The following is a 13,394-nucleotide window of genomic DNA, read 5'->3' on the forward strand; positions in this document are numbered from 1 at the left end:
TCTTTCTCCCTCCCTTCCCCTCTCTCTGAAAATAAATAAATAAATAAATAAATACTTTAAAAAAAACAACTCCAGGTACATTAGAGATTTAAATGTGAAAAACCATTTCTGTTTTTGCAGAACCTTTTTAAATGACTCTTTATTTAACTTATTATTTTTGAATAGGGTCTTATGTTCACATGGTTCAAAACTCAAAAGCAACGGAAGGTATATACAGTAAACAGTTTTCCTCTCAGTCTGATCTTCAGTTACTGGACTCCACTGCCTGCAGACAGCTGATGCTAACCTCTTTCCCATGGATCCTTTCAGAGATATTTGTAATGCTTGAAAAAGCGAACACAACCACACAGGAAAAATTATAAATGTTTTAGAAAAAAGTGCAGGTGGATACCTTTGTGATCTCTGGGTAGGAAAGATTTTTTTAAAGACAAGACACCAAAAGAGGCATAAATCATAAAAGATTGACAAATCTGGCTCTAAAATTAAAAACTTGTTTTGATGAAAAAATACCATAAAACAAAATGATAAACAAACCTCACACTGAGAGAAAATATATGTAACAGAGATAACTGACAAAAACAAATTACTGTGATATAGAAAGAACTACAAGTCAAAGGGAAAAAATTCAGAAAAATAGGACCAGGTAATTCACAGAAGATGAATCCTAAATGACTAATAAACGTAAGTAATCAGAGGAATGCAAATTAAAACCCTAATTTTTAAAATATTTTAAATTTATTGATTCAAGAGAGAGATTTTTTGTTCCACTCGTTTATGGATTCATTGGTTGCTTCTTGTATGTGCTCTGACCAGGGATCGAACCCACAACTTTGGCGTATGGGGACGACACTATCTAACTGAGCTACCCAGCCAGGGCTTAAAACCATAATGGATGAGTGTATGTCACACTCATCAGACGCACAAAATTTAAACGTGTAACGAAACTAAGTGTTGGTGAGGATGTGGACAACCAGGATCTCCTATGCCCTGCTGGTGAGGATGTAAACTGATACGGCCAGTTTGAAGAACCTTCTGGCAGCAGATGGCAGAGGTGAGTATAGCTGTATATGGCAGGCCTGGTGGTTAAAGGTAGGTCAACCCAAACCCACAGCTCGGTCATTCCACTCCTAAGCATGTGAGCTGAAAAGACTCCATGCATGTGCACAAGGACGTATGTAAAAAATGTTCTAGAAGCACAATTTTTCACGGCAAAACCGTGGAAGCTCTCTGCATGTCCATCAACAGGAGACTAAATAAAAGTTGGAAAAGTCTACAGCCTGAGAAATAATGGACGGAAGCCATTTAAATCAGCACAGATTTATGCCACAATGTGGAGCGATACAAGTTGCAGGAGAATATGAATAGAATGATACATTTATGTAAGGCTTGAAAACAGAATGATACTATATAGCACTTACGGATAAAAACTTAAAAATGCATGAAAATAAAACCGAATTCAGGATGATGGTTTTGGGGGCAGGGGAAGGAATGGGGGAAGGGAATGTAGGGCTGTCACTCTACTGAGGATATTTTTAAAACTGGGCAATGGCATTATGCAATTCATCATTCTTTTTTGTATGTCCCAATTATTTCATAATAACTTATTTAAAATTTAAAAAAAAAAAAAAAAAAAAGGCTCTGGCTGGTGCAGCTCAGTGGATTGAGCATTGTTCCGCAAAGCAAAATGTCGCCATTTTGATTCGCCATCAGGGCACACGCCTGGGTTGCGGGCCAGGTCCCCAGTTGGGGTGCATGTGAGGGGCAATGGATTAATGTTTATCTCATACAACGATGTTTCTCTCCCTCCCTTCCCCTCTCTCTAAAAATAAATAAAATTTAAAGAAAGAAAAAGAAGTGTTTTCCCCTCCTACTAAAGAGGGCCTCCCCTGTTGCTCTTCAAAGACTTAGCTTCTGCAGGCAGCCCTGGTCCTGAAGGATCATTCCACAGCCTTTATAAATGCGAGGCTTGTGTTTCATTTTGTTGTATGGTATTCTCTTCATGAAAATAAGTTTTTAATTTTAGTGCCTAATCTGTCAATCTTTTATAATTCAAACATCCTCTATCGTCGTCGGCAGCCGTCCGTCTCGAGAGACGATGGTGTAGCTTCTTAAGAGTCTATCTGCACCGCCGAGAATGGCTGTGCAGTCCGACTCGGGAGTGACACGGTATCTGTCTCCTCCCGTGTTGAGTCGACATCTTGCGATGACGCTGGAGTGTCCTCTCCAGTGAAGCTGAAGCTACAGAGCCTGGGCAGGGTGATATGGAGGGTCTGCTGTTGCCCATGCAGCAGACCCCCCCTCTCTTCGCAGCTGAAGGGTCCAAGGGAAAGACGGAGTCAATACATCTTGGCTTCAGGTGCGCCGCAGGAGTTGCCGGTGTTGACTACAACGTCAAACCGCCTTAGGGACTCCGGCTCCGGATTTTCTGTCGGGGTTTACTCCCTTAGCCTTTCCCCTGAAGAGGTATGCCGCAAGGCAGCGGAGGTTTTTTGGAGTCAGAGTTTTCCTTCTCAGATGTGCCCTGACTGGAAGATCGAACCAGCGACACTTAGCTCGCAGGCCGACGCTCAATCCACTGAGCCAAACCAGCCAGGGCCAACAGATTGTTGGCCCATCAGTAGACCTTGCGGAAAGAAGAGGTTGGTTAGGAGGTGGACCCATCAAAAGCCCACAAAACTTGAGAAGTTTATTATTTTGAAAAAACTCCTGGTTAAAACCCAAGGGAATAAAAAAACTTTCTCTCTGTCCCTTTCCCTCCCCCGCCCTCTGCCATTCTTTCATGCATATTCATTTTCTCTCTTCCTCTCTCCCTCTGTGTGTGTCTCCAAAGCACATGACCATGCAGGTCTAGCAGCTACTGGAACCCACAGCAGACTACGTGGCCTCCAAAGGACTAAGATTTAATATGGCACAGGATCTCTAGACATTGACTATTTCTGGCCCTGATTTTCCATGGTGGGTTAGACAGACATGGGACATTGGAGGGGCATCCTTTTGATTTTCTTCTTGAATAAATCTTATTATCAGACCTCATACTCTTCTCTAGGTCCCTGAAAATGCAACACCACAAGAACCCCACTTCCATTGGCTGAGAGAGACTTGGGTCCCTTGCAGTGGATGAAGAAACTACTCAGACACTCTCCATCTGAGGAAGGAAGGGAGGGGGTTTTCTCTAGTGGAAAATCCTCTATCACCCCCTCTTTAAAAACACTCCCTTTGCCCCTGGCTGGTGTGGCTCAGTAGATTGAGTGCTGGACTGTGAACCATGGAGTCGCTGGTTCAATTCCCAGTCAGGGCACATGCCTGGGTTGCAGGCTGGGTCTCCAGTTGGGGTCATGCAAGAGGGAACCTACATTTCCCTCCCTCCTTACCTTTCCCTCTCTCTAAAAATAAATAAATAAATTCTTTAAAAAAAAAAAAAACACTCCCTTTATGCCACGTCACCTAACACTGCTGCCCATTTCTCTGTTCTCCCTCCCAGCCGCATGGGAAAGAGCTGTTTATTCTTGCGTCTGCACTGTCCTTTCCCAACCTCAAACTGGCTCCTGTTCTGCCTTTAAAACTACTGTTGCCACGTTCACGGGTGAGCTCTGTGTGTGGACATCTGTCCCTTGGCAGCAGGCATCAGAGCAGACTGTTCCTCCTTCTGGAAACCTTGACTCTTCAGACATCTCCTGTTCTCCTACTGCGCGCTGCTGCATCTTTCCTGTGTCCTTCGCTGGCTTGACCCTAGGACCTCTCTCTGTCTCCCTCTGTATCTCTTCTTGGGTGATTTCTGCCAGTTCTCTGACTTTAAATGCATCGGCATGCTCCCAGATATGCACTTCCAGCCCTGACCAAGATGGCCAGTTGCCTATTTGCCATATCCACATGGATGTCCAGTAGATGGGATGAACATATAACTTATTATTCGAACACTTCTAAGAGCAAAAAGAAGTACAATTATTAAGCTGGAACCACAGACATAACTCGAACTGTCCTGGGCAGACTGGGACATATGTATGCTCACGCTATACTAGTGTGACATTTAAAATAGAAATCTCCAATCAATCCTAAAATCTGTCTCTCACTCTGATTCCCATCTCAGTGAAAGCCATTTTATCAAGACAAAACTCCAGGATCTTGAATGATGAACCCCACCACCTTTGAGCCTTTCATTTCCCTCATTTCCCATACAATCTGTCCACAAACACTATAACATTTACCTGCAAAACAGTTCTGGACTCTTTCTTCCACAACCAGCACCCTGGGCCAAGCCACCTAGGTCTCTTCCTGCTGACCAGCCTCCCCACTCCTGCATTTGTCCTCCTGTGATCTGTTCTCCACAGAGCAGCCCAGCGAGCCTCCTAGGGCTGAAATCAGACCATGGCACCCCTTGTGTAAAAGCCTCCCACAGTGAAGGAACGATTGCCATCCGCCATAACACAGATGAATTTCACAAACATGAGGCTGAACAAGGGAAGCAAGACAAGAGAGCACAGACTGTATGATTCCTTTATATAAAGTTCAAAACGAGGGAAAAATTAATTTGGTATTAGAAGTAAGAAGAGTAAATACCGTTGCTTGATCTGGCTGCTGGTTGCAATCAGGGTATTCAGTTCATGAAAAGAAGTCATCAGCCCTGACCAGTGTGGCTCAGTTGGTTGAGCAGTGCCCCGCAAAGCGAAAGGTCACAATTTCAATTTCAGGTCAGGGCACACGCCTGGATTGTGGGCCAGGTCCCTGGTTGGGGGCATGTAAGAGAGGCAACTGATAGATGTTTCTCTCTCACATCAATGTTTCTCTCCCTCTTTTTCTCCCTTCCTTCCCTTCTCTCTAAAAATAAATACATAAATATTTTTTAAAGAAAAAATTTATTAAGCTATGTGAAGTTATGACTTGTGTACTTTACATACTACGTGTTGTTTATTGTCTAGAACACTACCACCAGACTTAGGCTTCAGCAGTAGGGATCCTTCATGCTTGTTCTTTGCTGCACCCCCAGAGCTGGGTGGGCTGCTGGGCACACAGGACACAATGAAAGCAGCCGCCCAGCTGCGGGGAGAACCGAGGAGGCAAGGACAGTGACCCTCGGAGAGAGGGCCAGCTTGACACCGTGACTAGAGCCAGAAAGAAGAGGAGGAGAGAGCTGAGGAAGCCTTAGGAGGCAAAGTTAAGGTGGTGGGCTAACTGATTTAATTTTCCAATTACCTTTCTTTTCAGTGGCCCTAAAGCCCTATGTGGTCGGTCCCCACTTCCTCGCGGACCCCTTCCGACTCCTTCCCCCTCCCTCCCTCCACTCCAGCCCCTCGGATCTCCTGCTCTTCAGAACCTTCCAACTACACTCCCACCTGAGGGACTCTGCGCCTGCCCGGGACACTCGCCCCAGTGTGTCACCTCCCTGCTTGGTTTCTCCGCACGGCTCCCATCACCCTCTGACACGCGGTGTGCTTCACTTGCTTATTACCTAGCTCCCCACACTGCTAGCTGGTGAGAAGCAGGATTCCATCTCTTGACTTAATCACTGCACTTCAGGCTGCTGCCTCAGGGACACCCTGCACTCACCGACACAAGGGCCCACCCACGTGGATACCCATGCTGTCCTGGCCCTGTGCCAAGATGCCCCTTGACCACTTCCTCCAGCCTCCAGCTGGAGCCAGCCCCCCACCCCGGCTGGCAGGCGCCAGCTCCTGGCAGAGGGGCCTCGTGTAATTAGAAACTCCTCAAGCTCCCTAATTGCCAGTTCTCCTCCCCAAACCGGAGGCTGGTGCTATTCTGAGCAGCCCTGGCTGCCGGCCGCCTGAGGCCTGTGGAGAGGAGCAGGCTGGCGTGGAGGTGGCCTGGAGAGGTCAGAGGGGACTGCACAGCGGAAGAGGGCTGGCAGGCGGCCAGAGAGCAAATGTGGCCCAGAGAGGGCTGCTGTTCCCCAGGGTCCAGCCTGATGCTCAGTCCAGTCTGCCCTGTGGCTTCCTCTCCACCTTCCTCTAGCGCCCCCTGCTCCCACCCACGCCCAGAACAGTGACATCAAAGCAGCCCATTCATTCTTTATTCAGGTAGCATAAAAATCACTACAAAAACTTTACAAAAGAGCCTTAATGAGCTAATTCCATCCCCCTCAGCCCCTGAGACCCCAGGCAGAGGAAGAGAAGAGAGGAAGGCAAGGGAGTCCTGGCAATGTCGGCATCTCCGAGGACTAGCAGGGAGACCGAGGTGACAGGGTGTGGGACGGGGGGTGGGGGCTGGTGGGCCTTGGGCAGGTAATAAGCCTCCACCCACAGAGCAGGACAAGGCTGACCCACAGAGTCTGACCCCAGGACAGGGCTCTGCCCTGAGTCACCCCCGGGGCCTGTCTCTCCTCTCCCCAGCAGGGCATACAGTCCCTCCAGCCCACCCCCCTCTGGTAAACACATGGGGAAGTAGCCCAGCCAACTTAAGAAATAACCCACCTACCTTCCTGGCCAAAGTGGGTCCAAGGCCGCCCCTCCTCCCTGCCGCACCCCACCCCACACTCCCTGAGAGGAGACAGAGAGAATGGCCCCTCTTCTCAGACTGCCCACCAGGCCCCAGGCCCCAGCCCCGAATCCCACACAGCTGTTTGGAAAGGGTCACATGAACTGCGAGGCTGGTCCAGGCAGGGACTCAGCATGCTGGAGCCCGCTGCCCCTCACTTGGGGCTGCTGGGTTGGAGGTAATCCTCCTCTGAGGGGGGCTCCAGTTTCAAGTCAAGGCCGAAGGACTTGTCTCCTTGGGGGAAGGCTTTCTGGTTCTGGAAGGAGTCTGTGTTGTCAGGCGAATCCTGCTGCTCCTTGTGCTCCGGCTGCGCACCGGGGTTGGGGTTCCTCACACTGCCCGCAAAGAGGGGCAGGCTCGTGGTGTCCTCGAGGATGAAGAAGAGGAAGGGGCGGTTCACGCTGAAGGAGGAGAGGGACATGCGGGACATGGCAGAGCTGGTTGCCGCAGCTGCCTCCACACCGGCCTCGCTGAGCTCCAAAGTGGACTGATGCTGTACACTGGATACCACCAGCCTCTGGTCAGAGATCCCACGCAGGTCTGGTGCCTGAAACAGCTCCTGTAGGCCTGCCCAGGGCAACAGATGGCTGGTCAGAGCTGCCTTCTGCCCCCACAGGCTGCCTGGACCTGCCCAGGGTGGTATCTGGCATCCTGGCCAGGGAACAGCTTGAACCCACAGATCCCTCACTAACTCCTATTTAACCTTCAAGGCTTTAAGCCTTCCTCCAGGAAGCCTTCCCTGATTCCCTCCCCCAAAGTCCTGAACAGGTGCCTTTTCAATATTCTGGGTGTTCTTCTGGGTGAACTGGAGAGAAGCCCTGTGCCTCATCACTTATGCTGAATCTTAAGTACTGATTCCTCATCTGCCCACTCCATTAAACTGAGCTATTTGTACACAGAGGTCTCCAAGTGCCTCTTGCAGGAAAGCCAGTGAGGCTCACACACCATCTCTGGCTCTCCATCTGAGATTCTCTGCAGTGCTGTCTCAGGTAGAGCAGGTCCTCATTCCCTGGATCACCCAGCACAACCCAAAACAGAGAGCCCAAGGCTTCATATCAAACCCTCTCACCTTCTTAAGCCTCAGAAAAGGCTAGCTTTGTCTCCTCCCTGCCAGCTGAGGGCTTCCTCCTCACCCTCCCCGCCCAGCCTGACCTAGGTGGCAGTCCTATGCCCAGCCTCCTTACCCAGCTGGCTGAGGGTGGCCACCAGGTCCAGCTGGTATTTCAGATGCAGCTTAGGCAGCTGGACCTTGGTGGGCCTCTCCCGCTGCAAGGGCTGATGCAAGATGTCCCAGCTCAGGTTGGCCAGCACTTGGGACACATTCCACTCAAAGTAGGTGGGCACAATGACCACGAAACTCATGTTGTTCTTAAAGGGAAAATGAGCCACCTACAGACAAAGGAAGGAGACAACATGAGGACCAGAAAGCACCCAGACCCAGGTGAGGTCTGGGCCAGCCTGTGCTTTTGAGACCAGTGGAATGGGGCTTCAGTCCATCTTCTTAGGTATGATCTCGGCCTCCCCAAGCCTCCAATTCTGCACCTGTGCGGTGGAGTAGCACTACCTGCCCACCTTGCAGGTTGCCATGTGGCCAAGAGAGAGCACTTTTAAAGCTTCTAGCAGAATGTCTGCACATAGGCTGCACTCAGTAAAGGGTGCTTCTTTCTGTCTTCATTCTGCTACTACCTGCTAGCCCTGTGGCTTGGGGTGAAAACCCCCCTGTGTTCCCCTTTCCATTTCTCCATCTATTCAACGGACTTGGGCTTTTAGTTTTCACACTGCCTTAGCTTCTACAGAGCGGCTGCAGCAAAGGGTGGTACTCTCTCCACCCCTCTCACTTTCAACACTGACTTTGCCCAGTCCTGTATATTTCCTGTGACTTGGGGTAAGATTTTATGTGAATGAGGTTTCTGCAGCTAAAGAAATATGAACACTGCTGGGCTTGATGGCTCTTGCAGCTTTGACTCCTGAGGTCCTCAGCAGGCCCAGCCAGCAGGACCCCTATGGGTGGGAGGAGTACTAGCATCTGACTGCCTGGGCCTGCCTGCAGGGTGCCTGAGAACAGGAAGGCCATGGAGGACAAGGAATGCAGACAAAGGGCGAAGGAAGAGAGGGCAGGATGTGGCCTGGAGGGAAAGAGCAGCAGCAAGAAAGCCGGTGGGGTGGTGAAGCAGACCATCCGCCTTTCAGGGTGAACTGCAGAGAAGCAGGACACTGTCCCTCAGTTCTGCCTTGTCAGCAGTCTCTCTCAGGAGGGCTGCAGGAGCAGACGTAGTCTGTGTCAGGCTGGCCTTGTGAAACTAGCCAGCACTGCCATCTCAGTTCTTCTGACCCAGAGACCAGTGCCTAAGCCAAAGGCGCCACAGTTAGGCTGGAAGCCAGGGAGCCCACACCTGAGACGGCTTGGTCTAGCACTCTATCCAATCAGAATGTTCCATCAGGATGCTGACAAATCCATCCCAATCGGGTCCTCACTTCTAAGGAGCACTGCAGAAGAGCTCAGGTCACATCTCCCAGGTTTGGGGGTGCTGAGGCCCTGCGTGGCTCCGTGGGTGCCAAGGCGCCTGCCCCACAGCCCATGGGTCTTTGCAATATAACCCCTACAACCAGAGATCGCCTGGTCTCCACTCAATGCCCCCTCCTCAAAAAAATGACCACTCTAGCTAAAACACCTTCCCAGTCACTAACAGATCACTTTAAACATTTTTTTTCTTCCTAACACTTATCACTAACTGAAATTATCCTTTTGATTTTTGTGTGCTTATGCACTGTGCATCTTCCCACCTGAGGTCAGGGGTCAGGGCTCCCCTTGTGTTCCACTAAGTCCTCAATGTCTAGAACAGAATCTGGCACGCAACAAATGTCCAGTATCGTAAATGAACCTCAAAGCGCCTGGAGCCTCCAACCCCCTGGGTGGGAGCATAGTGAGACCTTTCACAGCCATGCAACCCAGGGACATGGCCACAAGACCAGCAGGGGAACACCTCCCCTCACTGTGCCTGCTCCATAGCCTGCCTACTCCCTTCCCCACCTCCCAGTGCCAGCCCCGGCCTGGGCGATCAAAAGCGACCTGTATCTCGGGCTGCTCGAGCAAGGACCAGTGCAGAGGGTACGTGCGGGCTTGCATCATGTCCACTGGCACGATGAACTTCTCGTCCAGGTGGAAAGGTTCTCTCCGGGTGAGGCTTGGGTCAAACTTGCTCTTCCAGAAACCTGCATCCAGCAGAGGGCAGGGGCCACATAGACTGGGACCAAGGTAGGATCTATACCAATGGCCTCTTCCCCATCCCACCCAGAACCCATTCAAGGGATGAAAGGTGGGGGCCGAGACCCCAGAGGCTGCGGTGCCAGTTGAAACACAGTTGATCTGAGGTCTCTTTTCTGTCCTGTTTTAAAAATCTAAGCATGCATTTTTCCTACGCCCTGCCACACTCTCACAAACTTCCCCCTGGGTCTTTTCAGACTTGGTTGCCTCCTAGGGTACCCCCTCCATGACAGCCCCATCCAGTTCCTGGGCCCCTACCCAACACACCACTACCTGTCTCCTTCCCTCCCCCAAGTGACACCCCAGAGAGCTCCCTGCCTCCTTGCTCAGCCCTGAGGAGGAAGAGGGACCCTCAGAACAAAGGCTGCACAGCCAGCTCAGCCTTCAGGGTTGGGGGTCAGAGCTGCCAGGGTAGGGGGCCTGGGAAGAGGAGGAGCGCACCCTGGAAGTGGATGGCATTGAGAAGGAGCAGCACTGTGTCATCGGACAGCTCCGAGAGGAAATCCTCAATCTTCCCCTCCGTGGCCTCCTTCACCCATTTGTTGATGTTCGCCAAGTCATCCCCTTGCCTGCCCATCAGGTTCACGGGCTTTGCGCCAAAGAGATGTTCTGATTGTTTCAGGAAGTCCTCTTTGATGGGAAATCCTACACAGAAGGGGCCAGAAGCTGTTCCCGGAGCTCAGACACCAAAATGATCCAACTGGCTCCCTGAAGCCAGACTTATCTCCCTCACCTGGCCCACCCCAGGGCACTACCTAGGGAGCGCCACCTACCTTTCTGCAGGTACATCCTGGCAGCCATTCGGAATGCCCCAGGGCCCAGGTCCTGACAGAGGCGGCTCAGCAGGTGGGGGAGGCAAGGCCCTGAGTCTGCATGCAGCACCTGCAGCAACCTCTGCAGCGTTTGGTTCTGAGCACCTGGAGGGGACCCCATCAGCTGTGGCCCAGGCTGGGGTTCTTTCCCACCACCACTGTCCACCCCGTCCCTCTTGAGTACCACGGTGAACACACCCCTGCGACCACACACTCTCCTCATGTCCACTGAATTGGTCTGAGTCACAGGACTCTCATCTCTGCTGCTGAGTCTGGGAGACCGCATCTCACAAAAATTGTCATCCCCCACTGGACCTCAGTTTGTCACAATGAGACCCTCCAGTCCAATGGAAACATTGTAGCTATCAAATTCTTGCATAAAAGTCACCAGAAGCAGATCCCTGGGCCTATTTCCTAAGAATCTGATTCACAGAGACTTGAGGTGGGCCCAAGAATCTGCATTTTACCAAATGTCCAAGAGACCCTGATGGAGGAGTAACTCTAAAGGAGTGAGTTCCTACTGGCCTCCCAGCTCTGCTGGTCTGGACAGGTGCTGCCACAGTACCTAGTGCCAGGTGAGACAGTGCCAGGGCCACACTCAGGGGCGAGAGGATGAGGTTGGGGCTGGTAGACCTTTGGGCCACCAGGGAGAACAGGTCTGTGGTGAAGGCCATCATGGCCTTGGCCAGCCTGCGGGTCTGCTCCGGGGTTGGGGCCTCCTTGCAGTCTCCTGGAGCCTTCTTCAGGAAGGTCCGGCCACCAGCCTCCTGCAGGGATATATTAGGGGTCAGTGGGGATCAGGGGTCAGCTCCAGGTTCTGTGTTGATCTCTACAGCCCCTGTACCTGGGGACAGCAGAGCCTTGTCCCAGTCCTGATACATTCTGGGGACTGGATCCCTTCTTCTGATCCCTCTCACCCTCTCCCTTAGTTTTCAGCCTCAAGGCCAAGCTCCGCAGTTCCCTCACCCCTGCAGATTGGTCCTCCTCCCTTGGGCCCCGCCCACTCTTTCCCAGCCCCACCTGGTTGTACCTGGTTGCCCAACTTGAGGAGGCTGACTGGGGACAGCTTCTCCTGGTTTGGCCCAATCACTATCTGAAGAAAGGAGGAAGATGGAGAAGGACCCTTCCCCCAGATCCCCACCCTGTACAACACCCTTCAGGGCCTTCCTTCCTCTCAAGTCCCCTCACTTCCTGGTACCTGCTGGCCCATGGGCTCCATGGCGCTTGCTGGAGAGAACTGTTGAAAAAGGGATAAGGAGAGGAGGGGGAACCTGTCAGAGCCAAACCCTCCCACAACCCAGCCCTTCTCTCCCCCCAGATTGCTGGCCTCTCCCATCCTCACCCCCCTTCCCACCCAGACCACCACGCAGGCTCACCAGCAAGCAGGGGCCTTGCAGGCAGGACAAGCTGAGCACCAGGAGCCCCTGAAGCAGTGCCATGTTCCTGTTCCTGTATGGGACAGGAAACGTTGGTTCCGACTCGCCCACACACAGTCACCAATGATCTGACTGGCTACCTGAGGTCAAGCCCCCACACCTACCATGGAAGCCCACCTCTAAGGTCACTGGCTGGCAAAGTCCTGAGGGGATAGCGCCAGCTACAACCCCCACCCCCAAAACACATCAGCAGTGGCTCTCAGCTCTTACGGGTGGGATTTCCCCCTGAATTGTTTCCTCCCTTAGATTTTCTGGATTTTCACATTTCATGCACTGAGAATATTTTTGTTTAGGGGGAGAATATTATCAAAACAAAAACAGTCCTTATTCTTCAAGGCCTGGCATTGTCAGACCTGGGTTTGCATCCAGACTCTGACTCTTGCCAGAGGACCTTGGACATCTCCCTTAAAACTCCTCTGGGCTTCCTATCTTCCTAAAATGGTGGCACAAGTCCCTACCTCCTCCCACGGGTATTGTGAGGACCAAAATAAGACAGTCTTTGTGAGCCCTGAGTACAATAGCTGGCACTCAGTAACGGCTATTGTCAGCCTAGCCCAAGGCGCCTCTTCTGAGAACCCCGCCCTGTGCTCGGGCTCCCTCCATCCATCTGGTCCACCTTTTCTGCCTGGGCTGGGCTGGTTCTGTCCACAAGGGTGGACAAGCCAGTGAGGCCCTAAAGTCTCAGTAGGGGTGGTGGGTTGGCCCCAAGAGCCGCCTTGTTGACCCAGCAGCAGAACCCAATGAATGACTGGTCAGGGCCACCTTTGGACTTATGGAAACATTGTGCCCCAGGCCGCCTCCGGGAAGCCAGGCTGGCAGGAGGGAACAGACAGGTCCCAGTCTAGCCTCAGAGCAGGTCCCACACACCCCGCCCCCATTGCAGGGCCAGTCCTTCTAGGGGATCATTCTGTCACCCCTGGCCTCACCCCCATCACACACAAGGGCCCTTGGCCAGGGTTCTAATCCCCAACCTGGGCTTTCGAATCTTTCTAGCAAGAAAAGACCTCCAGTTTTTCAAGTCCTGGAGAAACTTCCCCTGGATCCCCCACCTTGGCCTCTCATCACCCCAAGAGGCTGGGAAACAATGGGCCTCCTGAATAAAGTCAGCCCAGACCCCCTCGGCCAAGTGGGCAGCTCCTACCTCCTGTCCTGCCCGAGGAGCAGGCTGAGTTACCCCTCCCCTCGTACCTCTGCGGCTCCTCTCTGCTGCACACGATGTCCCTCTGGTCCCAGTTGGGTGCTCCCCACGCTCTGCCTGAGCTCCAGCCAGCCCAGCTGAGCCCTCCCCTCCCACCAGGACCTTTGCTCTCAGCCAACCCCCGTTCAGCTTGCTTTCTCCTCTGGTAAATATTGACCTGCATATCCGTTAAACATTGATATTGGGCCACAAGC

General features: G+C 52.0%; 1 protein-coding gene across 2 annotated transcripts; it reads right to left on the reverse strand.

The window, feature by feature from the left end:
- Positions 1-6,011: 6,011 nt before the first annotated feature.
- On the reverse strand, positions 6,012-13,288 carry SERPINF2 (serpin family F member 2). 2 transcript variants are annotated; one of them, XM_090292086.1, is made up of 10 exons: positions 13,191-13,288; positions 11,943-12,015; positions 11,765-11,803; positions 11,597-11,659; positions 11,132-11,333; positions 10,528-10,671; positions 10,196-10,399; positions 9,560-9,702; positions 7,674-7,878; positions 6,012-7,056 (listed from the first exon to the last, which is right to left on the reverse strand). In XM_090292086.1, the coding sequence occupies exons 2-10, from the start codon at positions 12,003-12,005 to the stop codon at positions 6,644-6,646; spliced, it is 1,476 nt and encodes a 491-aa protein (XP_090148212.1). In that variant the 5' UTR covers positions 12,006-12,015; positions 13,191-13,288; the 3' UTR covers positions 6,012-6,643. The 2 variants fall into 2 exon arrangements, with proteins under 2 accessions (XP_090148212.1, XP_090148213.1); XM_090292087.1 differs by having other exon boundaries at positions 13,144-13,207.
- Positions 13,289-13,394: the final 106 nt, after the last annotated feature.

The sequence above is a fragment of the Furipterus horrens genome, unplaced genomic scaffold (assembly GCF_987537825.1).
Source record: "Furipterus horrens unplaced genomic scaffold, mFurHor1.1.pri manual_scaffold_11, whole genome shotgun sequence".
Classification (NCBI taxonomy): Eukaryota; Metazoa; Chordata; class Mammalia; order Chiroptera; family Furipteridae; genus Furipterus; species Furipterus horrens.